The sequence below is a fragment of the Drosophila takahashii genome, chromosome 3L, assembly GCF_030179915.1.
Source record: "Drosophila takahashii strain IR98-3 E-12201 chromosome 3L, DtakHiC1v2, whole genome shotgun sequence".
Classification (NCBI taxonomy): Eukaryota; Metazoa; Arthropoda; class Insecta; order Diptera; family Drosophilidae; genus Drosophila; species Drosophila takahashii.
This window is the reverse complement of record NC_091680.1, coordinates 15,517,860-15,544,543: the sequence shown is the minus strand read 5'-3', so window position 1 is coordinate 15,544,543 and position 26,684 is coordinate 15,517,860. Positions and strand designations below refer to the sequence as shown.

At 42.5% G+C, this 26,684-nt stretch overlaps 2 protein-coding genes across 3 annotated transcripts; both read left to right on the top strand.

Annotated features, from left to right (window-relative positions):
- The first annotated feature begins 1,153 nt into the window (after nucleotides 1–1,153).
- Nucleotides 1,154–9,155, top strand: Blimp-1 (PR domain zinc finger protein 1). 2 transcript variants are annotated; one of them, XM_017156940.3, is made up of 6 exons: nucleotides 1,154–1,757; nucleotides 2,140–2,679; nucleotides 2,787–2,903; nucleotides 3,305–3,343; nucleotides 3,709–6,307; nucleotides 6,371–9,155. In XM_017156940.3, exons 2-6 carry the CDS (start codon nucleotides 2,281–2,283, stop codon nucleotides 6,859–6,861), a joined length of 3,645 nt encoding a protein of 1,214 aa, XP_017012429.2. In that variant the 5' UTR covers nucleotides 1,154–1,757; nucleotides 2,140–2,280; the 3' UTR covers nucleotides 6,862–9,155. The 2 variants fall into 2 exon arrangements, with proteins under 2 accessions (XP_017012429.2, XP_070070761.1); XM_070214660.1 differs by lacking the exon at nucleotides 3,305–3,343 and having other exon boundaries at nucleotides 6,371–9,152.
- Nucleotides 9,156–23,250: 14,095 nt separating this feature from the next.
- Nucleotides 23,251–26,471, top strand: lin-28 (protein lin-28 homolog). The gene is made up of 5 exons (XM_017156860.3): nucleotides 23,251–23,581; nucleotides 24,919–25,055; nucleotides 25,667–25,815; nucleotides 25,903–26,053; nucleotides 26,125–26,471. The coding sequence occupies exons 1-5, from the start codon at nucleotides 23,518–23,520 to the stop codon at nucleotides 26,194–26,196; spliced, it is 573 nt and encodes a 190-aa protein (XP_017012349.1). The 5' UTR covers nucleotides 23,251–23,517; the 3' UTR covers nucleotides 26,197–26,471.
- The last annotated feature ends 213 nt before the right edge of the window (nucleotides 26,472–26,684 follow it).

The following is a 26,684-nucleotide window of genomic DNA, read 5'->3' as shown; positions in this document are numbered from 1 at the left end:
CGCATTCTACGTGCGTGCAGTTCGACGAGCGGTCGGGATCACAGCCAATTGGTAGCTCCTTTTGGCCACTTGAGAACTTGGAGAGGCTTGCCCAGGGGGAGTTGAATACGTATATGGTTCATATATAGCCGTATTTATTGTTCATATATCTATACAGATTGGGTGAGTCCACACAACAATCCCACCCCCCACGAGTGGCCATCAAAGTGAACTTCCTGGTTATGCGATTCAAGCACTCAACTTGATTGGGGGGCGCGATAACGTTTTGAATTAATGGTCGAGCTTAGCGCAGCGATAAGAACGAGAGTTCCTGGTATTTCCTGCTGCAAATAGTCCAGGGATCTAATGGGAAATTCCCTTTTTAGATTGATCAGAGTAGGTAAGTTTGCAGTGTTTATTTAAGATGGGGTTTTTGAGCAAACGTCCTTGTTTCTAAATATAGAAATAACATTATTTGTATTAATTGGAAAGATTCTTTAAATATTTATATTATGTTTCCCATATCATAATACCTTCTATACATATTAAAATAAAGAAGTTTATGTTTTTTTTCTGTTGTATTTTTTAAGCATTTAAGGATCTGATAATTTATCATGATCATTTATTGCCCCTTAACAAAGTAGTATACCCTCTATAAATTTATGTAATCAAAATAAAGTGATCACGCAATGTTTGGTCTCTCAACAGACTGTTAAGAAACCCCTCAAACCCAACCCAACACAACTTCCCCATTTCTAGGAAGGAATAGATTGGCCAGCCTTGCACAATAAATTCATGATTGCGCAGCTGAAAATAATGTCTGAAAAGGAAATAATAAATACAAAAAAAGTGTAGGAAACTAACATTCGAAATAATCGACAAGCAACCACCAATGAACCACCGCTGCAACCACTAGCCGCACCACCGAGCCACCGAGCGAGAAGCTTTCGCCAGAAAGCGTTTTCCCAACCCTCTCTGGCGGAGAACTTTCCGAGCGAGAAGAGAATTTGAGAATCTTTTCGACGGGATGCGTTCGTATTGCAGTGAAAACTGTATCGCTGCAATGCCGGTAGTTGTCCCTGTATTTGTGCGGCCGTGTGTGTGTGTGGGTGAGTGCAATTTTGAGCTTTTTTGGGGTCTATGCCGGTTGGATGTGGGTCAGTAGTAGGAACTCTCGGTTGGCGGCGTCAACGTTTCCCTAGCTCTTCTTCACAAAACTATAAAAAAAATTGCAAACAAAAAGAAAAACCGAAAAATCTTATAAATATTTTCCGCAATCTTTGTGCGTTTTCTTTCGTTGTCGTTGCCGCAATTGCATTTGGTTTTAATTTTAAGTTTCGCTTGTCGAATTTCGAAAAAAACCTGAATGTCGCAGTGCGAATAAGAATGCTGGCTGAGCAGCAAAAGGTTCGCCGCAGATTGTCAAGCCAGGCGGAAAAATATTCCGAGGCAGGCGGCAGGCCACACGGCGTATGCGTAACGAGAGAACGAAACAGAAAGTGATGCGTAATTTGCGGGCCAACCAAACCAAGCGACCGAAATTAAAATTCAAATTGAAAGCAAAATATCGGAATCAGTGCAAGGAGAACAAAACAGCAAAATAAAGAACCCACAATCAATTAGCAGCTCTATAATAATTAAGAACCCGAAGAAAAAAAACACAAATGATACCTATATTTTAACTAAGTTTGAAAGCAATGTAGGGAAAGTCCAATGCAAATGCAGAACGAGAGTACAAAGCGCAGAAAACGGCAGCCAAATGAAGGAGAATAATTCAAGTGAGTTGTTGTCTTCGAGGAATTTTCATTTCATTTTCCCAAACCAACCGGTGAAGCGGTGGGGGTTGGGTGGTGGGTGGTTTGTGCCCCTGAACGTGAACGTGTAACCTCCACTAAGGCCGCAATCTTGAACTGCACCACCAACCATTCCCCCGTTTTCTGGATGACCCCCCGTCTTCACTCGCTACTCGTCGCCGTTTTGTAGTTAGCTTTTTGCAGTGACGATAACACGAATGCAACACTGTGAAAATTCAGAGGAGCTTTTCCGGGGGGGTGGTAGAGGGTTTATGCAGGTATAGAGGGTGATAGGCGCCTCTATTTATAGCGCCAAATTATGTCTATATTTAAAACGTATTTCTCCCCCTCCTTTTTGCCATTCCAGATCAAGTAAAACTTCAACCACAAACAACTAGCAGAATAAGCAGCAACCACTGAACCCCCTATATATATATATACTATTATATATATATAATCCAGCATATATATATTGCGTTAGCTGAGCAACAATCTAGCTATAGTCGCCATGCATGGACATCACAACCACACCCATCTGCAGCAGCAGCAGCAGCCACAGAATCCGCAGGAGCAGCAGCAGGCAGGAGCCATCAGCCACTCACATCCGCATCCGCACCAGCAGCATCCGCATCCTCATGCCCATGCCCAGCCACATCCGCACCCGCATCCGCATCACAAACTATCGGCGAGAAGGGCGCGCAGTCGCAGTCGAAGTCGCAGTCCGTCGCCGGATGGCAATCAGGACTACGATGTGACCAGGATGCGGGAGGAGGACTTCCAGCGGCTGGCGGTCTACCTGGTGCCGGATGTCCAGGCGGAGCGGGGGCTGCCCAATCGGGCGGACAAGACGCTGCCGCGCAGCCTGACGCTCAAGTCATCCATGGTCTACTCAACGCCAAATGTTAAGGTGAGAAGGGACTTTCTTATAAAATCACTTATACAAATCACTTAAATAAACTCCACAAAAAAACCCAAAACTAACCTCTATATTCCCATTACTTATTTCATTTACAGACTGAAGGAGTTTGGAGCAGCGGGGTCATCCCACGTGGCACTCGCTTCGGCCCATTCGAAGGCATTCCAACCTCAAACTATCCCAATGATAAGAATAAGGCGCGCTATTTCTGGCGGGTAAGCATCTCCATCATCTCCTTAAATGCTTCTCATGCATCGAAGGGCTAAGCATCTGTTGTGGGCTTTCAATTCACTTGCATCTTTTGTTTGCCTTTGTTTTCGGTCACATCACAGCTCCTTCGCAAAAAAAAGGAGTATTAAATGTTGCCCTAAATAAGTCATAAGAAATCACCAAAATCACATGCTTTCCCCATCCAATCATCCAGACGAAAATAAAAAAAAAACATGCCGCTAACCAACTCGTTTCTCTTTAATTTTTATTTCATGTGATCTAATCTTAAACCATCCCAAAAATTACCCAACCAAAATGAACACAAATATGTTTAACCAAAAAACCGAAAATTCAAAATTAACTTTTGCATTTTGGAAAACAATTCGATTTGATTGTGGTTAATCAGGTGCAGGGAACACGCCACATAACCTACGGGAATATTAAGGTACCACTCACGATTTATGCTTTCTTTGATTTCTATTTGTTGTCTTTAGCCCCTAAACTCTACTACACCTAAGCTACCCAGCCAAAACCCCAATCAGCACAAACTATCTTTCTGTAACTAACCATGCACTGCTCTATTTATCTGATGTGTTTTTGAATATTTACCAATATAAAAGTAAATTAAAAGATACTTTTATGTTTTTGAAAATATTTCATTAACACATCCCTAAATCTGTTTTCCTCTTAGCACCTATATTTCTTTCTTCCTTGTTGTGCGTCTTGTGTCGTTATTCCTTCTGTCTATTACTCTCCAGAATCAGTCTAAATTCCCCCATCTTCCCGCTCTCTTTCGTTGTCTCCGTGCAGATCTTCAAGGACGACGACTACTATTATCTGGATGGCTCCGATCGCTCGCAATCCAATTGGATGCGCTACGTGGCGTCCGCCTATAGTTTGTCCGTGATGAACCTGGTGGCCTGTCAGCACCAGGAGAACATCTACTTCTACACCACCCGCGACATTCTGCCCAACGAGGAGCTGATGGTGTGGTACTGCAAGGACTTTGCCAGTCGCCTGGGCTACGATGTGGATCCCGAAACGACGATCTTTGGGGCCTGCAAGCAGGCGGTGGAGGAGGAGGTCGACGACGAGGAGGAGGGGGAGGCGGAGGCGGAGGGGGAGGCGGAGGGAGAGGATGGCAAGCCGCGTTACTCGATGCCTGCCCCGGAAATTCCCGCCGATGTGGCCGTGAGTCACATTACCTACGTCATGGGTCTCCATCTGCCGGTGGGAGCAGCGGAGCGAAGTGGTGGTGCCGCTACCACCGGTGCCACGCCCCCGCCCCCCTGCCGCCGCTCCAGTCCGCCCGCCCATGTCAGCACCACCTCGCCCAGCACCACCACCTGCAACCAGCACCACCACCACCCGCACATCCAGCACGGTCGCCACGCGTCCGTCATCATCGGTGGCCAGGATCGATCGCCTTTAACCAGCAGCAGCGACAAGGACACGGCGGGATCTCCGCTCTCCGGCCTGGACCACCAGATGACCCCCCAGGATGGCAGCGTGCGGTCGGTGCGCTCGGATGAGGGCTACCACAGCAACGAGTGCCACGAGGATGGCCTGACGCCGCCCGAGGATTCCAGCGACAGCGAAAGCGAACACAACTATGTGCTCGACTGCTCGAAGAAGGCGATTGCTCCCAAGGAGACGGTGATTGCCCAGGCCCAGAAGCCAGTGAGCCAATCGCCACCGGTGACCATCACTATGGCCAATACGACGACGAGCTCCATAAATAGTTCACCCACGGCCACGCCCATTTGTGAGGCGGACAAGAACGAGTACCGGAAGTTCAAGGTGAAGATGCCGCTGAAGTACGAGTTCAAGAACAAGAGCTGCGTGAAGCAGGAGCCGTGCGTGAAGGAGGTGGACCAGATGGAGATGTCCTCCTGCCATCATCCGCAGGAGGAGGAGGAGGATCAGGCGATGCACCAGGAGCCCGATTCCATTTGCCCTTCGACCACCACCCATCACTTGGGCGATGAGCATGTGATGATGATGGAAAGGGAGAGGGAGCGGGAAAGGGTGATGGAACGTGAGCCATCCAACCAGCAACCCGCCTCCTCAACGGTCATCGTACTGGAGCACAATTCCGGTGGCCAGTCGCGCACCATTGTCCCGCTGAGCAAGCCCTACTACGAGCCAGATCCGCCGGGAGAGCGGTACATGCGATTCGGGCAGCCCTCGTCGAGCATTTTGGAGACCATCCTGACGGGTCAACATCGCCTGGAAGCGGCGGCAGCGGCGGCGGCCTGTCGGCAGGCCAATGCGGCCACACCGCCGCCCACTTCGCCCACGGAGATGGCCTACAGCTACAAGAAGTCGCAGCGATACGGCAATGCCGTGAGTCCCGACAGCAGCTCCAATCTGGGACAGAATCCCGACCAGCAGCAGCTCTCCTCCTCCTCGGCGGTTGGAGTGGTGGTCAGCGAACAGGAGATGACCAGGGGTACGCTGATCAAGGGAGAATGCTCGCCACCACCGCCCAGTCACCATCATCACAACGTCATCTTTTCACCGTCGCGGCATGCTGCCTATTTGGGCGGTGGAGAGGCGGTGGGTGGTCATCACTCGCCCAGTCCCGGCTATCCGGGATATCCCCACTATGGAGCGGCGGCCACCTCGACCTTCCACTCGCCGCCGCACAGTTCGCATTCCCCCTTCGACCGGCAGTCGAATGCCTCGAGTGGCGGCGGTTCCGCCTCCAATCTCCATTTGCTGCAAACGAGCACCCAGATGCTGAACCACCCCCTCATGCAGCCCCTCACCCCGCTGCAGCGTCTCTCCCCGCTGAGGATCTCGCCGCCCAGCAGCCTGAGTCCCGATGGCAACTCGTGTCCACGCAGCGGCAGCCCACTGAGTCCCAATTCCCTGGCCTCCCGCGGCTACCGATCGCTGCCCTATCCTCTGAAGAAAAAGGACGGCAAGATGCACTACGAGTGCAATGTGTGCTGCAAGACCTTCGGTCAGTTGAGCAACCTCAAAGTTCATTTGAGAACTCATTCGGGGGAGAGACCCTTTAAATGCAACGTTTGCACCAAGAGCTTCACCCAGTTGGCGCACCTGCAGAAACATCACCTGGTGCACACGGGCGAGAAACCGCATCAGTGCGATATTTGCAAGAAGCGCTTCTCGAGCACCTCGAACCTAAAGACTCACCTGAGGCTGCACAGCGGTCAGAAGCCGTATGCCTGTGATCTCTGCCCCCAGAAGTTCACACAGTTTGTGCATCTGAAGCTGCACAAGAGGCTGCATACGAACGATAGACCCTATGTGTGCCAGGGCTGCGATAAGAAGTACATCAGTGCTTCGGGCTTGAGGACCCACTGGAAGACCACCAGCTGCAAGCCCAACAATCTGGAGGAGGAGCTGGCCATGGCGGCAGCGGCCACATCGGAGTGTTTGGGTAGGTCTTTTTGTAAACCCCTCCTAACTGATGGTTAACTAATGGTTAAATTATACCCTACAGATAAAGACCATCCCGAACCGGACTCTAGAGAAGCCTACGAGCAGCTGACACAGCACATGCATCCTGCTGTGCATCCGGGATTGAGGCACCTCTCGAATGGAGGCGCTCAATCACCGCCGCGATTGATACCCCTGGGCAACCACATGGCGCCACAGCAGCAGCAGCAACAGCAGCAGCCACCGCCCCACCTGCTGATGGCCCAACATGCAGTGGGTGGTGCACCCATGCTGCTGACCACCGCCAGCCAGTTGCCACCACCGCCGCCGTCGCACCACCAACAGAACTCGCCACCCAGCCGCCTGCTGCAACATGCTGGCCACCCACATGCGTTGCAGATGCAACAGCAACAGCAGCAGCAACATTCGCCCAAGGCACTCAAATCCCTGCCAGAATCGGGGGTGTATCTGCATGGGCAGCATGTGCAGGAGCAGGAGAGCAGGCCATCGGTCATCGAGTCCTCCAACCAGCCCATGATCATCGAATGCACGTAGGAGTTGCATCGAGATATTCAAGGAGCAGCTGCAGACCAGAGGAAGTGATGGAATCCAAGTGCAATAAAATCAAATAGAGTTAAGAACAGACAGGCAGACAGACAGACGACACCCCTCAAAAAACAGAACAAAACAAAAAAGAAAAGAAAACGCAGCACAAGTAAACGTAACGGTATTATTATATAGTTGTATATAGTTCAAGATCCCCCCCCCCTTCGTAATTCCCCCCCTGAAATTGAAAACTCATTTTCGCGCTATGAAAACTAGATCTCACCAATTGGCAATCCCATGAATTCTTCTTCTCATCATTATCAGCATGGCAGGAGAGCACTAAAGGCATATTATTTTTGATAAATATTTTATATATATACACACCGTACATATAAAAAGGAAGTGAGGAAATTGGTTAACAGGAAGCGATTGTTAATGGGAGAATAAGGGGAGCCGGCAGCAGAAGAGAATTTTGCGGAAAACTGAAAACTGAGAACGAGAGAAAGAAAATGCATTTAGACTTGACTTTCGACGATTTTCATTTTCCTGTTCTGATTTGTTCTCTCACCTCCTCTCCGTTTGTTTGTTTGTTTGTTTGTTGAGGCGCGCACCTTTAGACGTAGATTACACAGTTAAAAGTTAAAGGATTAATAAGGATACATTAACACATACAATACATAGATTCAAGTTGCCTTATTTGAATTTCGTTAGCACTGAAACCCGCGATAAAACCGTAACCGAAAATACATTTGCTTAGGGTCGATCATCTCTGTACAGTAAGAACAGATCTGAAAGGCTTATATACGTATTTTATATATGAATATATCATTATTATACATACGAATATATATATATTTATATGTATTTTATTAAATATACACAACCGGAACAGCAGCAACAAACAAATGATAGCAAAACTGTAAATAGAAGGAAACCTTATTTCGGATTTCGGCATCTGTTGAACTAGTATCGCCTAGCTATAGATAATTACATAGACCACTAGGGATTACAATTACCATTATCATTATTATGATTACTATGATTATTACGGAAAAAAACATATAAAAACTAAGCAACAAACGAAAAAAAAGAAAACATAAAGAAAACTTAGCTGAAAAATCGGTGCTTTTGACTGTTTCCATTTGTCCACATTTACATTTACGATTGTATTTGTATTTCGAAACATATGAATTATATTGTAAACCACACTAAATATATATAAAATATATAGACGTTAGAATTACACACTCTAGGATATTTCCCCCCAAACTACTTTGCGCCTTAATCACTCAACCTTCCTCCAACTCCTTTAACCTTTGACCTTTAACCACAAACAAAAAACCGAATCCAAAAAATTTGCTCGTATTGTACTTTACCAAAATTACGCTCTCAATTAGTCTTCGTTTTCGTCTGAATATTATATATGAAATCTTTAGATAAACTTAAGCTTATAATCTTAATGAGGCTGACTAGCTTTAAGTATCGATATAAATCTATTTAGCGCATATTAATAAAACTAGCCACTAAGGTCTGTATATTAAAGGCTGAGCCCAGAGCTCGGCTTCGATCTGTAAGACACAACACCAATTCGTAATGTTTAAGTATTTGTCTTGTAAAGTACGAGATACGCGGGGTGGGGAGTTCGGGGAAATTCTTAAGAATCCCGATAATTGAGACTAAGACTATGCAAAAGTTTTTGTATTTTTGTATTTGATACAAAGCAAGCAGGAGAGTTAGGGAACGAGTGACGATGAGATGTTTTAGCCATGTAAGGCCTAGGCTAAGCTAGCTTTAAGATTTCTAAGCATATGCAATATTTATATATATACGCATAATATTTCTAAGGAAAAGCAAAACGCAGAAAAGATGAGACATGCCTACATACATGGAAAATATAAAAGAAGATAATCAAAATTATACAAAAAACACAAAATTGATTTTTTATTTCTCCTTTGGTTTTAATCTCACATTTGTTGGTTGTGCAATCATCTGTTCATTTCTTTTCATTTTGTGCAATATTTCGCGAAGCATCTTTTTATTTATTTTCGCCATAATTTAATCGATTTCAAATTCGTTTTATACAATTACAGAAATCTACTAAAATAAGCGACATAAATAATACTTTCCTATTTGTGAGACTGAATGAATTACTATATATACAATACTCGTAACTCATAGAAAAGACACCCAAGCTCCATCGGCAGCCCCTTCTTATAAAGGTATGCTGTTGACTTGGAGGAACCCCAGACATTTCGATATATATTTTACCGAACCTTTTGTTTGAGCAAGCATTGTAATATATTACGATTACGATACGAATATGGATACATCTAGGCATATAGATATATATTTATACAAAGCACACATACATAAATACGTAGTCGTAGAGAGCTATAGCTATAGCTATTTATACATACGAACAACTGTAGCGAACTACGTTTCGAGAGCTGGTGTAATTTGTAGCCTACGTAGAGCACGCGCTGGTTCCGGCATGAGTTACCAGTAGAGGGGGGTCGGGGATAGGTTTTAAGAACGCTGCTACTTGCTCTATAGACGAACAACAAAATCTTATTACTTCGCGTGCTAAAGGGTACGAGGATCTCCACAGGACTAATGGACCGGACTATTGACTAGCAAAGGACAGATAAGGACGAACAAGGATGTAGTGCCTTTATGTCAGCGGTTGTTCAAGCTGACTTGCCCTCCCTACCATGATCACCATCGACCAGATATATTTATGGCGATCCCTAAAAGGCGACTACACTTTACACGACAGATAACATTCGACGACGCATGGCTTCCCTATGGACTCTACTCAACTTTAGACAACATTATAAATTTTATTTTTAAACATAGAATAATCCTATTAACTGACAAAATTTAATTCTAAACAAGAGCATTAGGATCCTAAGAAGTGATTAACATATAGATTGAACTTAAAATTGCGAATTTAATGAATAAAAATTAAATTTAGCGATCGCTGAATATTTCAGTGCTCATGTATATAACATCTAGCTTTTACATGAAATAATACAAATGTAGAGAGCGGGTATAATGGGTGTAGGTATGTAAAATTATGGCATGATATGTGTGGCTTAAAACTTTATATTATTGAGCAGGGAGTTGTGGTTTGGGCTTTATGGGGAGGACATTTTTTTGGAGTTTGTAGTTTCTTTAAATTTTTTTTTTTTTTATTACAGCATTTAAGTGAGGGGTGAATTTTTTATTTTGTAACAAGTTAAATTTTCTCTTTAGACTTTTGTTCTATTTAAAAAGGGTAGTTGAGATTCTTATGACATTAAATCGACTCACTTTGTTTTCCCACGAAGAAGCGCTTCTCGAAGGGGGCCTGTGAAAGAGAACCTCAACTACATAAGAGATCGCTAGCGTTACTCTCACTCGCCTTACTCGTACTCTACAGCGGTACGGTACTCTGCCGTTAAGACATGGGAGAGGGAAGGGAAAAGTACATGGGAAGACGGGACTGCTCAGCTCTAATGCATATTTTCCCTGTTATTGACCTACTCTCTTGATTATAACTATTCTCTTAAAACTACTTAAACTAAAATTCAGCTTCAATCTGCTTCTAGTGGCGTATAATGACGCGTAAAATTCGAAACTTTAAGTTTTAAATGTAATTCGAAATGATTTAGTATTTGAGGGGTTGATTAATTCATTTTTTTTTTGTCTTCTTGGGCTATATTTCCCTACGGCTTACGGATTGTATTGCCGGTAAATGGACCCTAGCCTAAATTTTGTTGGCTACTGGGCTATTCTACAACATATAAACGTAGATGTAGAAAGTAGAAAAAATATGTAGATAATGATAATAAAATATGTAGATAATAAATAAATCAAATTCTCGGCGCTATTGTCGCTGCTGAGGGATCTCGGATTCTGCTGCTGCTGCTGGTGCTGATTGATCGGTTGATGGATATATAACTTCACTCCTGTTGGCGCTTTTGTTCTCCAGACGCCTCTTACGCCCAAGCCTGGCTTTTGGCGGACCGGGGTTATGTAATTAGGTGCCACCTAAAAACATTACGGCGTTCAAACACCACTTTATCAACTTCTCGCACTCAAAAAACTTACCCACTAGGGGTTGGCACTTTAGCACTTGTGTTTTTTTTTTGGTTTTTAAGCCACTTGTAACGGCGATTGCCGGGAATTTTGGAAATTTTGGATTTCCTTTAATTTGTGTAACTTTGATCTTTGCACTTGCAACTAACTTCTTCTTCGATCCACTGGTAATTTTGGTGTGACTCCAAACGAAATTGACTTCGGGTCGGGACCCTGAGTCCGACCTGTAGCTCAAGCCTACTCACCAATTTGGTGAAGTTTTGGGAGTTCTGGCTCAAGAGACTATATTTTCTACTAAACCATGTAGACCAAACTCTGTTGCCTACTTTTGGGCCGAAAGCAATCTTAGCCAAAAGACAAGCAATCCTACAGTTCCCCCCCACCAAAATCTCACTTGGGGTGAGCTATCGACACAAGGGAGATCCCAGCTTGTCTTATTGTCGCAAGTCTTTCGCGTGGTATTTGCCAATTAACCTTCCCTGGAGGTCCTCAATTTCATAATAGGCCAAACCCAGTTTTTTTCGGATCCTAGACTTTATAAAAACCGGTGCTAGCTTTGAGCTAAAACCCTTTGCGAAGTTGCTTTGCTGGAAGTTCCGGCGAAAGACCTCTTGACCCGGTCTGTAAGACACAATTCGGCTCCGCAAGTTATAAGCCCTTTCATTCCTTTCCCTTTGGGCTTCCATCGAATCCTGAGCCGTACGCCTTATTATGTCTCGCGAGTCATCCTTACTGAACTGTACATTTCTATCCTCTAGCAATCCTAGCTCCCTAATGATTTTATATGATTTTCCATCTACTACCATGTGCTGCCCAAAAACCATTCTGTACGGTGTCGTTTTTATGGCCGAATGAAAACTTGACCTCAACGCGCAACAGATGCTACTAAGTTTACTATCCCAGTTCTTTTGACTCAGATCTATGTACGCCTTGATGGCAGCTAACACCGATCTATTGACCCTTTCTGAGGCGTTGGCTTGTGGAGCGTAAATCGCCGTATAGGAGTGTGCGATCCCATATCTCTCAAGTAAAGCGTTGAACGCCACTGATTTGAACTGCACTCCATTATCGGAAATAATAGTTTCCGGTACGCCAAAACAATGGAAGATTTCTTTTTCAAGGAATGGAAGAATAGCCTCTGTCGTAAATTTCTTTACGGCTTTCAGAAAGGGAAACTTTGAAGCATGATCGACTACAATAAAAAGCCCTATATGCCCTTCCGAGCTACGCGGATACGGCCCTAAAAAGTCGACGTAGAGCCTTTGAAAAATCCTTTCAGATTGGCCAGTATTTCCCAAGGCTGGTCTCAAAGTCTGACTGGGATGCTTTGTTGTCTTGCACACTTCGCACCTATTGACAAAATCTTTTACATCTACCGCTAAATTTGGCCAATAGAAATATCTTCTCAAGTTTTCTAACATTTTGGCTATGCCACAGTGTGCTGCTAAGGGATCTTCATGCGTTTTTTTTTAACAAATCTGGAACTAGCTCTTTAGGAAGCCACAGCTTCCAACAGGATTCATCTGCCACTTTCTCGTCTGCAGCGTGCTCAGCGCGACGATAAACAAATCCGTTGCTGACCTTAACCTCACCTAATTGTTGTACTCCTGTGGAAATAGCTGCTTTTAGATCTTCGTAATTTTTCCCTTTAAACTCACTGGCATCCATATCCACTAAACTAGATATTTCCAAGCCCGAAAGGTCTTCCGTAAAAGTCCTTGACAAGGCGTCTGGTACTACATTTTGACTTCCTTTTCTATGGCTGATTTTGAACTTAAATCCCTGCAATTTTAAGGACCATCGTGCAAGACGAGAACTGAGGTCTCCCTGGGACATTAGCCACTTTAAGGACGCGTGATCGGTAATAATTGTGAACTCTTGTCCCTCCACATATGCCCTGAATTTTTTTACCGCCAAAACAGCTGCCAAACACTCCTTTTCTGTGACTGTGTAATTTGATTGACATTTGTTTAGTTTCTTGGACATAAAGGAGATTGGAACTTCGTTTCCCTCGGCGTCGTCCTGCATTAGAACCGCGCCCACTCCAGTGTTGCTTGCATCACAATGGATGGAAAAGGGAGCGTCAAAATTTGGGCTATGCAACACAGGGGCCGTACACATGTGTTCTTTCAAGATTTCAAAAGCTCGTTGAGCTTCCTCAGTCCAAGCAAATTTCTTTCTGTTTCTGAGCGTATCGGTTATTGGAGAAGCTAACGCGGCAAAGTTTTTTATGAATTTATTATACCAACCCGTCATTCCTAAGAAACGGCGAACCTGTTTCATGGAGCGAGGGCTAGGGAACTCCAGAATTGCGGATATTTTATCTGGGTCTGTGCCTACGGTTCCATGGCCAATCACATGTCCCAAGTATTTAACCTCCTTGATGCAAAAATTGCTTTTTTCTACGTTTATGGTCAATTTGGCATTTTGAAGGTGGGACGCAACCTCTTTCAGAACTTCTATATGTCTTTCAAAAGTATCTGAGACTATTAGTAAGTCGTCTAAGTACACAAACACCTCGTTCCTTAGAGACGCTGGGATCACCTTATCCATTAGCCTACACATAGTCTGGGGAGAATTAGATAGCCCAAAGGGCATAACAACAAAATGATAGAGGGGTCTTCCAGGCACTGTGAATGCTGTTTTGTCCCTTGAATTAGCATCTAGCGGGATCTGCCAAAAGGCGTCTTTTAGATCCAAACTAGTTATGAATTCTGCTTTTGGGAGCCTACCTAAAATTCCATTAATAAGTGGCATTGGATATGCGTCTTTAACCGTCACTTCATTCAGCTTTCGGCTATCAATACACAGCCTTACTTTACCAGGTTTCTGGACCAGAACTACTGGTGAGGACCAAGCGCTGGACGACTCCTCTATTACACCTAGCTCTAGCATTCTATCCAGTTCCGCATACATAAGTTTTTCCGTTGCCGGAGATACCGCATAGTGCCTTTGTTTTATGGGTTTTGCTTGAGCCACATCAATGGAGTGTGAGAGTAGTTGGGTCCTTCCCAGACCTTTCGCCGCGTACGACGGGAAAAGCTTAATTGCACGAAGTAGCGCTTGTTGCTGGTCAGGCAAGAGCTCACGAGATATTGGCTCTTCTAATGCTGCCACTATTGGATTGTTGCCCCGGAAGGCTTCGGGTAATAACTGGAAATGCTTCCAAAAATCTATTCCTAGATACAAATCTCCTGCTAGGGATGGTACTACATAGAAGGTTAGTGTTTTCTTTTCGCTCCGGAAGGACACTTCTGTAGTTAGCCGACCACTTATCGGTTGGGATTGCCCGTCTGCTGTTCGAATTCCTGCTGTTATTCTAGAGTATTTTATATTTAGTTCTGGTAGCTCTGCAGCCAGACTCCCACCTATGCAGCTGACTGACGCTCCAGTGTCCAGTAACCCAACTACCATTTTGCCCAACATTTCAACCTGCGCGTAAGGCCTGAAATCGTTAAGTTGCCCCACTATGGCTGAGAGCAAGAGCTTGCGTTCTTTCTTTTTTAAACTTTTGTAATTGTCCCTACGGCTTGTTGAACGAGTGGTATGATTGCTCTCTAACTCAGTTTTGGAAGAAATCTGGACAGTTGATTTTGGTTTTGGGGTTAGTGAAGTGAATCTGGTTGGTCGGTCATCGTTGCCTTCGAGACCATCTGTTTGCGTGCCTTTGTGGCACGCTCTGCTGAGTTTTTTGTCGGGTGGCACTTGATGCAGGTATGACTGTACTGGCCGTCTTCTCCGCATCCGAAACAATACACCCGCTTCGGTACTGGGCACTTGGTATGTGGATGTCCCTTTTCTTTACAGTTCCAACATCGCAGATTTATGGCCGCTAACTCTTGATCTTCATCTGACTCTTCGCTCTCTGTTACTGTCTCTACCTGACATTGCACCTCACAGACTTGCCTCCTGGGTGGTCCGTGGCGCGGTGTAAATCCTTGCGGCTTTCCTACGGTTTGCATAAAAATTTCTCGGGTCCTTACTAGTCGTCTTAATTCTTGCACAGTTCGGGTATGCTCATACAAAATCTCATGTTGGACTTCTGGAAGGAGGTTCGCCCGCAAAGTTTCAACCATTGCTTGCTCTGACATTGGTTGCGACAGTCTATCTGCAAGGGCAGCGATTATCCTATGAAAATCATCGAAAGTTTCGTTTCCCCGTTGCTTCCTTTGGTCTATTTCCGCTCGAATGTTCCTGTCAGTTCTATCGTCTTTGAATTGGCCTTTAAGTCCTTCAACTAACTCGAACCAACGCACTGCAGATACGCTTTTATGAAAACGCCAATACCAATCGCTCGCGATTCCGTCAAACAGCAAATTAGCATTCTGAGCCACTAGCTCAAGATTTCCCTCCAATGATTGTCCTGCTAAAGCTTCTACTCTGTATATAAAGTCTTCGACAGTCATTGGCCCTTTTCCTGAGAAGCGTAGCTTCCAACCAACCATGATTTGAGCAATCTTATCTGGCCTTAAGGAGCTGCTTGCTGAGGCAGGCGAATAATTGCTACTACGATTCTGACCTAGATTTGGTGGACCTTGAGGATCGGTATTACCTCGGTTATACATCGGGTCTAACATTATCTGGTTAGGCGAAAAATTTGCCGCTTGGGCTTGCGAATTCCCTGCGAACGCTTGGGTCATGGTTCTTGTTTGTTGGGCCAAAGCATCAGCGAAACATTTTGTTTGCTGGGCCAATGCAGTCGTTAAGGCTTCTGAAATGGCTACCCTGATAGTTTCGGCCATTGCCGACTGAAAATCAGTTTGAGGTTCAGTCGGGGCTGAAGACGATTGTTGGTCGTTACCAGTAGGCATTGTGATGTCGCTTGATGGTTTGCCTTGATTAGCTTTCGACCTAGTTACTACGTTAAGTGGCACTATTGGAGTTTTGGTTCTTGAGCCAGAAGGTTTAGTTGGAGTATCAACTGCTAAATTCTCCGCTGATGCGAAGGATAGTGAGCTAGAGCAGACAGGACAGATTTTTGTTTTCCCCGCTTTTGTAGCGAAGCAATTTCGGTGAAAATCGTGACCGCACCTTGCGTGTAGCAATTGGATCGGAAAGGAAATAGGTTTTGCGCAGATCTGACAAACGTTCTCTACTATTTTATTTAGATCTTCTGTGCTGTGTGCTAGGGACATTTCAACAAGACCTACAGCTCCGGAATCTTGCAATAATAATTGAAAAAATATCTACCTAATAATAAAAATAAATAAATAAAATAAATAAATAATAGTAAGCAAAAAAAATAATAAATAAACAAAACATAAATAAATAAATAAATAATCGAAAAAAATCAAAAATAAAACTCTCAAAATTTGGGGTGCCATGCAATCGTTTTCTGCTATCTTTTTGTAAAGTTCCTTGTCCTGCTAAGTCCTGTCGGTAATGAAATGTAATACTATTGACTCTAAAATTTTTAATAATAAAATGTAATTACAAGTGGAAGATGTCGTTTTCAGATGACGAACTATTACACAAAAACAATAAAAAGGTTCACCTCAAGGCAAACGGCAACAAGAGGCTCCTGTAATATCTGGATTTCCATGTAACAGATTCACTAATCTTACATTTAACATCTTGTATCAAATAACTTTTTGCAACTTGTATTATATACAGACTATACCAGACACACCAGGCAAACGGCCAAAAGTGTTCTGTACAATTCCGCCTAAAACTCCACTACAAAAAGATTAATACGCAAAACAAAATTAAATTACAAAAAAAATTGACTAGAAAGGTGAAAGATATCGTTTTCAGATGACGATCTATTAACGAAAATACCTACTTAATCGGTTCACCGCATGGCAAAACGGCAACATCCGGCTCCTATTGTTCAGATTCTCGAAAACAGACTCTTAATCTTACATATAACATCTGGTATTAATAAAATTCTTGAACTTCGCATAAAACACAGACTATACCAGATACACCAGGCAACCGGCAACAAGTGTTCTGTACAATTCTATATTAAACTTCAGTAAAAAAAAAAATAATACTTCCCACGCTAAAAGACGGGATGGCAAATTTATTAAGCCAATAAACAACGCCCTATGCGTAAGTTTAATTAGGTAGCGGCGTTAAAGCTAAATAGCTAAAACTTTTCCAGCGGCCTAATAGTATGCAAGGAGTTGTGATCCGTAAATCACTCCTCGCCGCACCTAATCTAGCGGATGAATGCTGTGGAGATTCTCTTGACTAACGTCTGATGTTACTGACGGTTTTAAATATTTTTTTAATGGATCTGGCCTTGCCGGATCGAACTGTCGCCATGACAGAATCGGGCCACACACGTTTGGGCGCCAAATAAGTTTATTGTTATATATTAGAATACTGTAGCGAACTACGTTTCGAGAGCTGGTGTAATTTGTAGCCTACGTAGAGCACGCGCTGGTTCCGGCATGAGTTACCAGTAGAGGGGGGTCGGGGATAGGTTTTAAGAACGCTGCTACTTGCTCTATAGACGAACAACAAAATCTTATTACTTCGCGTGCTAAAGGGTACGAGGATCTCCACAGGACTAATGGACCGGACTATTGACTAGCAAAGGACAGATAAGGACGAACAAGGATGTAGTGCCTTTATGTCAGCGGTTGTTCAAGCTGACTTGCCCTCCCTACCATGATCACCATCGACCAGATATATTTATGGCGATCCCTAAAAGGCGACTACACTTTACACGACAGATAACATTCGACGACGCATGGCTTCCCTATGGACTCTACTCAACTTTAGACAACATTATAAATTTTATTTTTAAACATAGAATAATCCTATTAACTGACAAAATTTAATTCTAAACAAGAGCATTAGGATCCTAAGAAGTGATTAACATATAGATTGAACTTAAAATTGCGAATTTAATGAATAAAAATTAAATTTAGCGATCGCTGAATATTTCAGTGCTCATGTATATAACATCTAGCTTTTACATGAAATAATACAAATGTAGAGAGCGGGTATAATGGGTGTAGGTATGTAAAATTATGGCATGATATGTGTGGCTTAAAACTTTATATTATTGAGCAGGGAGTTGTGGTTTGGGCTTTATGGGGAGGACATTTTTTTGGAGTTTGTAGTTTCTTTAAATTTTTTTTTTTTTTATTACAGCATTTAAGTGAGGGGTGAATTTTTTATTTTGTAACAAGTTAAATTTTCTCTTTAGACTTTTGTTCTATTTAAAAAGGGTAGTTGAGATTCTTATGACATTAAATCGACTCACTTTGTTTTCCCACGAAGAAGCGCTTCTCGAAGGGGGCCTGTGAAAGAGAACCTCAACTACATAAGAGATCGCTAGCGTTACTCTCACTCGCCTTACTCGTACTCTACAGCGGTACGGTACTCTGCCGTTAAGACATGGGAGAGGGAAGGGAAAAGTACATGGGAAGACGGGACTGCTCAGCTCTAATGCATATTTTCCCTGTTATTGACCTACTCTCTTGATTATAACTATTCTCTTAAAACTACTTAAACTAAAATTCAGCTTCAATCTGCTTCTAGTGGCGTATAATGACGCGTAAAATTCGAAACTTTAAGTTTTAAATGTAATTCGAAATGATTTAGTATTTGAGGGGTTGATTAATTCATTTTTTTTTTGTCTTCTTGGGCTATATTTCCCTACGGCTTACGGATTGTATTGCCGGTAAATGGACCCTAGCCTAAATTTTGTTGGCTACTGGGCTATTCTACAACATATAAACGTAGATGTAGAAAGTAGAAAAAATATGTAGATAATGATAATAAAATATGTAGATAATAAATAAATCAAATTCTCGGCGCTATTGTCGCTGCTGAGGGATCTCGGATTCTGCTGCTGCTGCTGGTGCTGATTGATCGGTTGATGGATATATAACTTCACTCCTGTTGGCGCTTTTGTTCTCCAGACGCCTCTTACGCCCAAGCCTGGCTTTTGGCGGACCGGGGTTATGTAATTAGGTGCCACCTAAAAACATTACGGCGTTCAAACACCACTTTATCAACTTCTCGCACTCAAAAAACTTACCCACTAGGGGTTGGCACTTTAGCACTTGTGTTTTTTTTTTGGTTTTTAAGCCACTTGTAACGGCGATTGCCGGGAATTTTGGAAATTTTGGATTTCCTTTAATTTGTGTAACTTTGATCTTTGCACTTGCAACTAACTTCTTCTTCGATCCACTGGTAATTTTGGTGTGACTCCAAACGAAATTGACTTCGGGTCGGGACCCTGAGTCCGACCTGTAGCTCAAGCCTACTCACCAATTTGGTGAAGTTTTGGGAGTTCTGGCTCAAGAGACTATATTTTCTACTAAACCATGTAGACCAAACTCTGTTGCCTACTTTTGGGCCGAAAGCAATCTTAGCCAAAAGACAAGCAATCCTACACAACCAATGGCCTATGGTTAAAGCGCCCAACTTTGTACAGTAATTGAAATCTGTTTCAGGATTCAAGGAACGTGACGACACAACGTAAATTTAAATGGAGAATAAATGACTGCTTCTTAGTGTTATAAGTGACTCTGATTTAGGTCGAACACACTCACACACCCACTCACACTCACACACACACACATCTACACAAAAATGATTCAAGGATCAATTCTAGAAATCAAATCCAAATATATATTCCATTATATATTCAATAAGTCTATCGTAAACCTTTATTGCAATCAATATTTCAAATGTATGAATCTATATAATTACAATTATCTATAATTCAGCCCTTTATAGATCATGTAGAGCCTTTGTTATACGTATGTCCTATAAAATTGTTTCCCCCACTCTCTCTCATATACACAAAATGTACAAAATTGGTTCTCATAAATAATTAAAAATTAGAAAAAGAAACAACAAAAACGCAGCGAATTTTATTTGCAATCAAAGCTAAGCCCAATTAGAATTGCAATTAAAACTAATCGTTTTAATATTCGAGATGGAGATTGAGTTTCTGTTTAAACCCTCTTGAAAAAAAGTGTTGATTTGTACGAGCTCAAGATATATACACGCTTATATATCACTCACCTCTTATACCACAATAAACGAAATAATTGACTATATGCATATTTATACGCCAATTACATGCAAAACATCTAAAAAAATAAAAATTTAAAAACCAAATCGAGCGGAAAACAAGAATTATCTAATTATTTGAATGCAACTTAAATTCCTATTAATTATATATGAAATATCTCTATAAAATATCTCTAAAGAATCACAATTAATAACAGTACGAAAAGAATGAATAAATACAAGAATATTTCATACTAACCAATTTGGATTTTCTACTTTGTTAAAACGGCTGAATGTTGGCATACTTTTAGGGGCTAGTTTTCTTACCATTTTCTGCCTAATATATTAGATAAAACTCTTAAAAAAGCTATATCCTTTTTAAGGATTCAGAAAAGTAAGGATAGAAATGGTGAGTGGATTGTATTGTACAACGCATTAAACTAAAATATGAAGTTTTAATTTGAAAGAACGAATATTCGATGAAATTAATGCAACGACATTTTGTAACATTTGATTAAATTTAGCTCCTCTGTGCGAACGCAGCTTATCGTGACTAAGAGCTCTTTGACGGTCTGTCACTGCAAATGGAAACATCAATCACATGTCAATCAACAATGAAAGTAGGGCACTTCAGTGCTCACTCTCACATGCTAACCCCCCTTGGACATGCAAATTGTGTGCGTTTTACGCATAAAAAGATGGCAACAAAAAACGTATCCTGATTATCGCCGGGAAAAAAATAAGCGCAGAGGGAAACGAGGTGCCAGGTCGGGTCAAACGCGTGCTGTGCGGATATGCCACATGGATGGCTAAATGGAGCGAATGCATCGAATCGCATCGACCTACACCCCAACATGCACAACCCTCCCTCCCGTGGACTCTTTCATTTGTGATTTTGCATAGAATTCCGGTCTGGGTCCAGAATTTTCCTCATTTTCATGTCAGCCTTGATTTTCTGTTTGGCAACGTTTTATATAGTTAAAGCGGATTATTTTCATGGCCATTGTGTCGGCGCGCCCCCGTCCACAGAATGCCAGGAAATGCCTCGAATCGAATCCCGAACCGAAACGAACCGATCCTCGGACCCTCGGACAATGCCTGGCTGCACTTCTACTTCCCCAACTTGAATTGCATTCTGTGTGCGAGTGCCAGGACGCCTTGTTAATCCTGTTCCAATTACGCGCATGTGAGTGCCTGCCTTTTCATCCCATCGCATCCCTAATGGGCACTTTCGCTTTTGTCCCTTTGGCCGGCTTTGTCCGTCTGTCCATCGACCACTGGCCATCGGATTGAGACCGGCTCAGGACAGCCAAAATATTGATTACAAACTGTGCGACGGCTGGCTCGAGCTGCTCTGTGTTTTGGGTTCTTTAGCATTTATTTACTGTTGATAAAAAATCAAACTGACCCTCAGTGACCCCTCAAACATTTGCAGCAGACGCCCTCAGGGCTTTCCCATGTTTTTTATCCTTTTTCGCCATCAATTGAGTCTTCAAATTTCATGTATTTCCGTTAGAAAGTAAAAAACAAAGTGAATTATTTTTTTACCCATACTGTTTAGACCAGTTTCAGGGGTTTTTGATAAATGCGAATAATAGATTTATTTCTAAAACTTCCTCCAATTGAATATCTTTCTTACTTTATTTTTTACCTTACTTAATTCATTTTTCTAAATAAGTCTTTAAGTTATGAATGCAATGGAATGCCATATCAGTAAACAAAATATTTACAGATTAAAACTAGAAAATATTGAAAGATTTTTACAGAATTGGATTTTTTTAGCCTCGAATTTGTCTATTTATCTATTTTAAACTAGAATATAAAATGTTCATTACATATTTCTTCTAATTTTACAAACTCCATTCGTGTAATTCTATCTACTTTCACTCAAAATCGGCCGAGTTTTTGCCAATTTACGAACCACAAAACGTCCATTTGATTCCTCCCCTACGAATTCGATTTTCGCTACAGTTTCCGCCCTCGGATCCGCTGTCATCAATGGCATTGGTCATCGATTCGGCACGCCAGCGGGGCACGTGCCGAAATTAATTGCATGCAAGCCGGAGTCACAGGATCAAAAGGGAGAAGGGAGGAAGAGAGTTCGCAAATATGTTGCACAATGCAGTTGGGGTGCAGATTTCGTGTCCTCGAGGGGTTGAAATGCACCCAAAACTCACAGCTGCCCGGCACGCGACTGAAGCGAGGGTTGCCGACCGCCAGTTGCAGTGCAGTTTTTTAGTGTACTTTTTTTTTGGCACTCGCCAATCAGGAGAGTTTGTTTTTTACGGGCATCATTTTTTTGAAAAGAATCTGCCTATCAGAAATTTCCACGATTTGGGGTGTCCACATACTTCATTTTTTAAATCAAGACTTTGAGTGAAAAAATGAAATAAACTCATTGTATGATTTTTGGAACAGAACCATCTAACTTAATTTTGATAAAAACTTTTTGATAAACTAAGCTTTGACCTTGTGACCTTATAACCTTTATTTTATTAATCGTTATAAAATTATAGTTAAAAAAGCGGATTTAACTGTATTGCCAAAAATTAAAGTTCCCTGGAAAGCATGTAAATCAATTAAGAATTATATTACGAGCTCAACGAGGTAAGACATTTATACTTTGAAGCATGTGCCTAATACAAGATTTTTTGTTATTGCAGTTTAATACTGACATACCTATATCGCCTCGGCTAGTCCTGATCAAGAATAACTTCTACCGGTTTATACTATACGAAATCAATATACCTACAACAAAGTATTTATTTGAACAAAGAATAACAGAGTACCAATAAAAAAATATATAAAAAAAATACAAAATTGTCAAGACTTTTTAATTAGTTAATAATAAGTAATAATAAAAAATGTAATTACAAAATTTTCTAAAATTATTCGTACACAAATTTTTAATTGAAAGTTATTAAAGCTTAACTGTATAACAGTTTTAATTCTCAAGTATCCTGAAGTGCGCTCGGCTCACGCACTTATTGAGTGCTAGATACAGATACATCCGAATGTGAATCCGAAAGTGTGCTCGACATTTAGGGTCTTTAGGTCTATGGCTCGACATAGATAAATTTGGCTCTCTTTCTAGCGTGCTCTCTATGTTTTTCGGTTACTCTCCCCGTGATCGTCATGTAGAGTATCTGTCAGATACATTTACGCGGTCTAAACACGCTCAACTCGCACCGAATCGAGGCGAATCCACTCAACTCAGCTCGATGTTTTCCACGCTCACTCACACACACAGAACGAAACAGACCGAGTCGAATATTGTTTTCAAGATACTGAGCTAAACATTTTTCGGGCCTGCTGCGACCTTCCTAGAAATAGTCAAACGCAACGCGGAGTCAGTGTGACGAAGTGCGTCGTGCGCAGCGGCAGCGTTTTTCCTTCCATTCCCCTCAGAAAATCGAGAAAGTGCCGAGTATCTGTGTGAGTGCGGGCAGTGAAAGATACAGATACAGTTACATCTTGGGCCACATGTGTGTTCGTTGGCAGGAAAACCATGCATTTTCAGTGAATTTTTAAACAACAACGAATTTTGGAGCGAAAAATCAACCAATTTAAGTGGGAATAAGATAGTTGAGAAAACAAGGAGACAGCATGGAAAACTTACAGCAGGAAAATGGATTGCAAAGGAGGACCAGTCAGAGTTCCACTTCGTCAGGTTTGTTTAGAGTGAAACTAATTTCCAACTAATGCATAAACGTCACACAACAGAACACCTCCCCCTTCCCTTCCCTTCCCTTCCCTTCGCCCAACAAACTTGTTTTGTGTTCCAAAAAAAGCGACAACAAATTCAATATGAAATCTTATCAAAGTCGAAGCTGATTGGCTGTGCGATCGCCCTAATATTTGGTTTCTGTTTTTGTCTGCCTGTTTTTTACTCTGTTTTTATATACTGCGCAGTTCTTTATTCGCTGGCGTGTGTTTTTTTCGGTTTCTGTTGTGTTTTTGCCATTCGCTGATTTGATTTTTTATTGGCAAATCGAGGGGGTTCCTATTCCTATTATATACCCGGAGGTGTCATCAACCCCCGAACGCTGACCGACTTTCCGTCATCAACCAGAGCCCATCAACCCCACCCCGTCGATCAAGGACACAGCAGTCCAGCAGCAGAGGATTATCATCGCCTCAATGCATTTGAGGCAGAAGATCTCCCAGATTTACTAAGCTAATTGTGCCAGGAAACCAGTTTGCTACTTTTTACCTATAAGAAATGGGCAAGCAGAAGGGATTGAAACCATTCAAAGGATAATCGCAGTGGTGGTGGTTTGACCAAATTGAAAGATTTTCATTCAATAAGGTTTCTTATCAGACGCAAAAGAATTTCCAAGATCTTGAGAGTCCATTCACGTTGTTCGGTGGGGGGAAATGAGTGAGAAAAGTGTGTGGAGCGGGGCGACCTAGAAATGCCAACAACCCCCGAAAATGAAAATTTTGATTTCAGATAAGCCACACGGAGAAGCACAAGAATGCAGTGCGAGTATCTCAGAATATCTGGGCGATACGATACTACGGAGTACAAGAGGCCGTTTTAAAGAAAGATAAGCATGGGGCACACAGCCAGCGAAATGGGAACGAGCGAAGTGAAAACAATTTATGAATGAATGAATGAACCGATGGGCGTGCGACTGTGTGCGTGAGTGAGATGAGCCCCTGCTTAGATAATGGAATGAATCCACTCCGCGCTCTTTCGGTTATTTCCAAATATGTCTTATAATAACAACGAAACCTGTTTTCTGCCCTTAATGGGAGTGGTGGAATGGGGACGTGGAGGGCTAAAGAATTGGAGGGGCGAGGAGGGAACCTAACCCAAGTTGAACTTGCCTCGCGGCAAATGGGGCAAGGACACCATGATGATGAACAAAAACATTCAGATCCCGAGTTGTTCAGCTGCCTTGCTAGCGCTCATTTGAATAACAAAACCTTGACAGGGATTCCCAGACAGGATATCGAATTGAGCTGCGAACTCATGTTTCCTCTCTATTCTATTCCATCCAGCAAATCCTGCAAATCCTGCGAGTCCTGCCGAGGAATGCGGCTGTGTGCGCCTGGGCAAATGCAAATGGTTCAACGTGGCCAAAGGATGGGGCTTCCTAACCCCCAACGACGGCGGCCAGGAGGTGTTCGTCCATCAGGTGGGTACTACTAACTAATTAAATCATTTACTTAGGTTTATAAATAAGTGAAGAAGGAAATCAAGTGTGGTAAATATTTTAATGGGAGTAGTTATCACAAGACTACTTCAAGTTCATGTCAGCTTTTAATGTTAAGTAAATATAGGTAAAACTTAAGCTTCATAAAACTGAGCTTAAGATTCTTGGTCCTTATTATAAAGCAACTGAAATAAACTATTAAGAGAGATACTAAAGGTAAATTTTTAAGGTTATAATAGTCTAATAGATATTAAAGTCTTATAGACTATTATAACCTGAAATATTTAAGATAGATATTATAGGTAAATATTTTAGGTTATAAAAGTCTAATAGTTATTAAAGTCTTGTAAATATTTATCATTAATATCTTTCTTAATAGTTTAGTTAAGTTGCTACCTAGTCTAATAGGTAGAATCTTAAAAATACAAATCTTGACTTTTTCTCAATTTTTTTTATTAAAAAAAAACTGATTTGTTTTGATTTTTGTTTTTGTTTTTATACGTTTAGTGTTTATATAAACAACAAGGACATTTAAATAAATTTCTTTCAGTCCTGTAAAGTAATAAAAAATAACCAACACAACATCCTTTTAGAGCGTCATCCAAATGGCCGGTTTCCGTTCGCTGGGCGAACAGGAGGAGGTGGAGTTCGAGTGCCAGCGCACGTCGCGCGGTCTGGAGGCCACCAGGGTGTCCGGGAAGCAGGGCGAGAACTGCCACGGCAGCACCTACAGGCCACGCATGTGAGAGGCTTGTCCAAGTTCCTGCCCCACCCCTTGCACTAATGTTCCTAAAAAGTAATTTTTAAAAACCAACCCCTCCACCCACAGAAATCGCAGGACTCGCCGCATGCGCTGCTACAACTGCGGCGAATTCGCCAACCACATTGCCTCCGAATGCGCTTTGGGTCCTCAGCCGAAGCGTTGTCATCGCTGCCGTGGAGAAGACCACCTCCATGCCGACTGCCCGCACCGTAATGCGGTGAGTACTTGCATCCCACACACGATGTACATCCCAATTCAGGACTAATCCTGGACTAATTCCCCTTGCAGACCCAAAACCACAGCAACAGCGACAACAGCAGCAGCAGTGGCATTCAAGAAAAGGGCGATGAGGCCACCTAGGCGATCCGTGGACAAAGGATTGGTAGTTGGAAGTTCCAAACTTCTTTGAAAAGTACAAAATGGAAATCTAAGAAAAAAAAATCACACGCATCAAATCAAAGAAACCCACGTACAACAAAACTAGCTACTACTTTTAGATATTAGGCGGGGGATGAAACCACCCCCAAAGACCAGGCTATCCTAAGTTTATCCTCTATTTTAATATTATTTTCTAGGAACCATAGATACTAAGGTTTTTGACTAGAGCGCAAGTAAATGAATTAAGCTAGAGAGTATTTACCGGTCAGTTATTGTAAAGTCAGAGCTTTTGCACCCTTGGGACGAACTTAAAGCTCCGTGGTGATAAGAAAGTCCTGTTCGAGTCACGTGGCCGCTGACAACAATGAAGCTTTCCTTGGGGCAACAACAAAATCACCATGAAAACGCAGAATCATTGTAAGCTGGAAACCAGAAGCCCGAAACCTGAAACCTGAAACCCACCCACCCCC

What these genes read in the sequence shown, in the direction of transcription:
- Blimp-1 (XM_017156940.3), top strand. Translation starts at nt 2,281, where the DNA reads ATGCATGGACATCACAACCACACCCATCTGCAGCAGCAGCAGCAGCCA. An exon ending in ACTCAACGCCAAATGTTAAG is followed by an intron (nt 2,680 to 2,786) that starts GTGAGAAGGGAC and finishes TTTCATTTACAG; the next exon opens with ACTGAAGGAGTTTGGAGCAG. An exon ending in AGGCGCGCTATTTCTGGCGG is followed by an intron (nt 2,904 to 3,304) that starts GTAAGCATCTCC and finishes GTGGTTAATCAG; the next exon opens with GTGCAGGGAACACGCCACAT.
- lin-28 (XM_017156860.3), top strand. Translation starts at nt 23,518, where the DNA reads ATGGAAAACTTACAGCAGGAAAATGGATTGCAAAGGAGGACCAGTCAG. An exon ending in TCAGAGTTCCACTTCGTCAG is followed by an intron (nt 23,582 to 24,918) that starts GTTTGTTTAGAG and finishes TATTCCATCCAG; the next exon opens with CAAATCCTGCAAATCCTGCG. An exon ending in ACTGCCCGCACCGTAATGCG is followed by an intron (nt 26,054 to 26,124) that starts GTGAGTACTTGC and finishes TTCCCCTTGCAG; the next exon opens with ACCCAAAACCACAGCAACAG.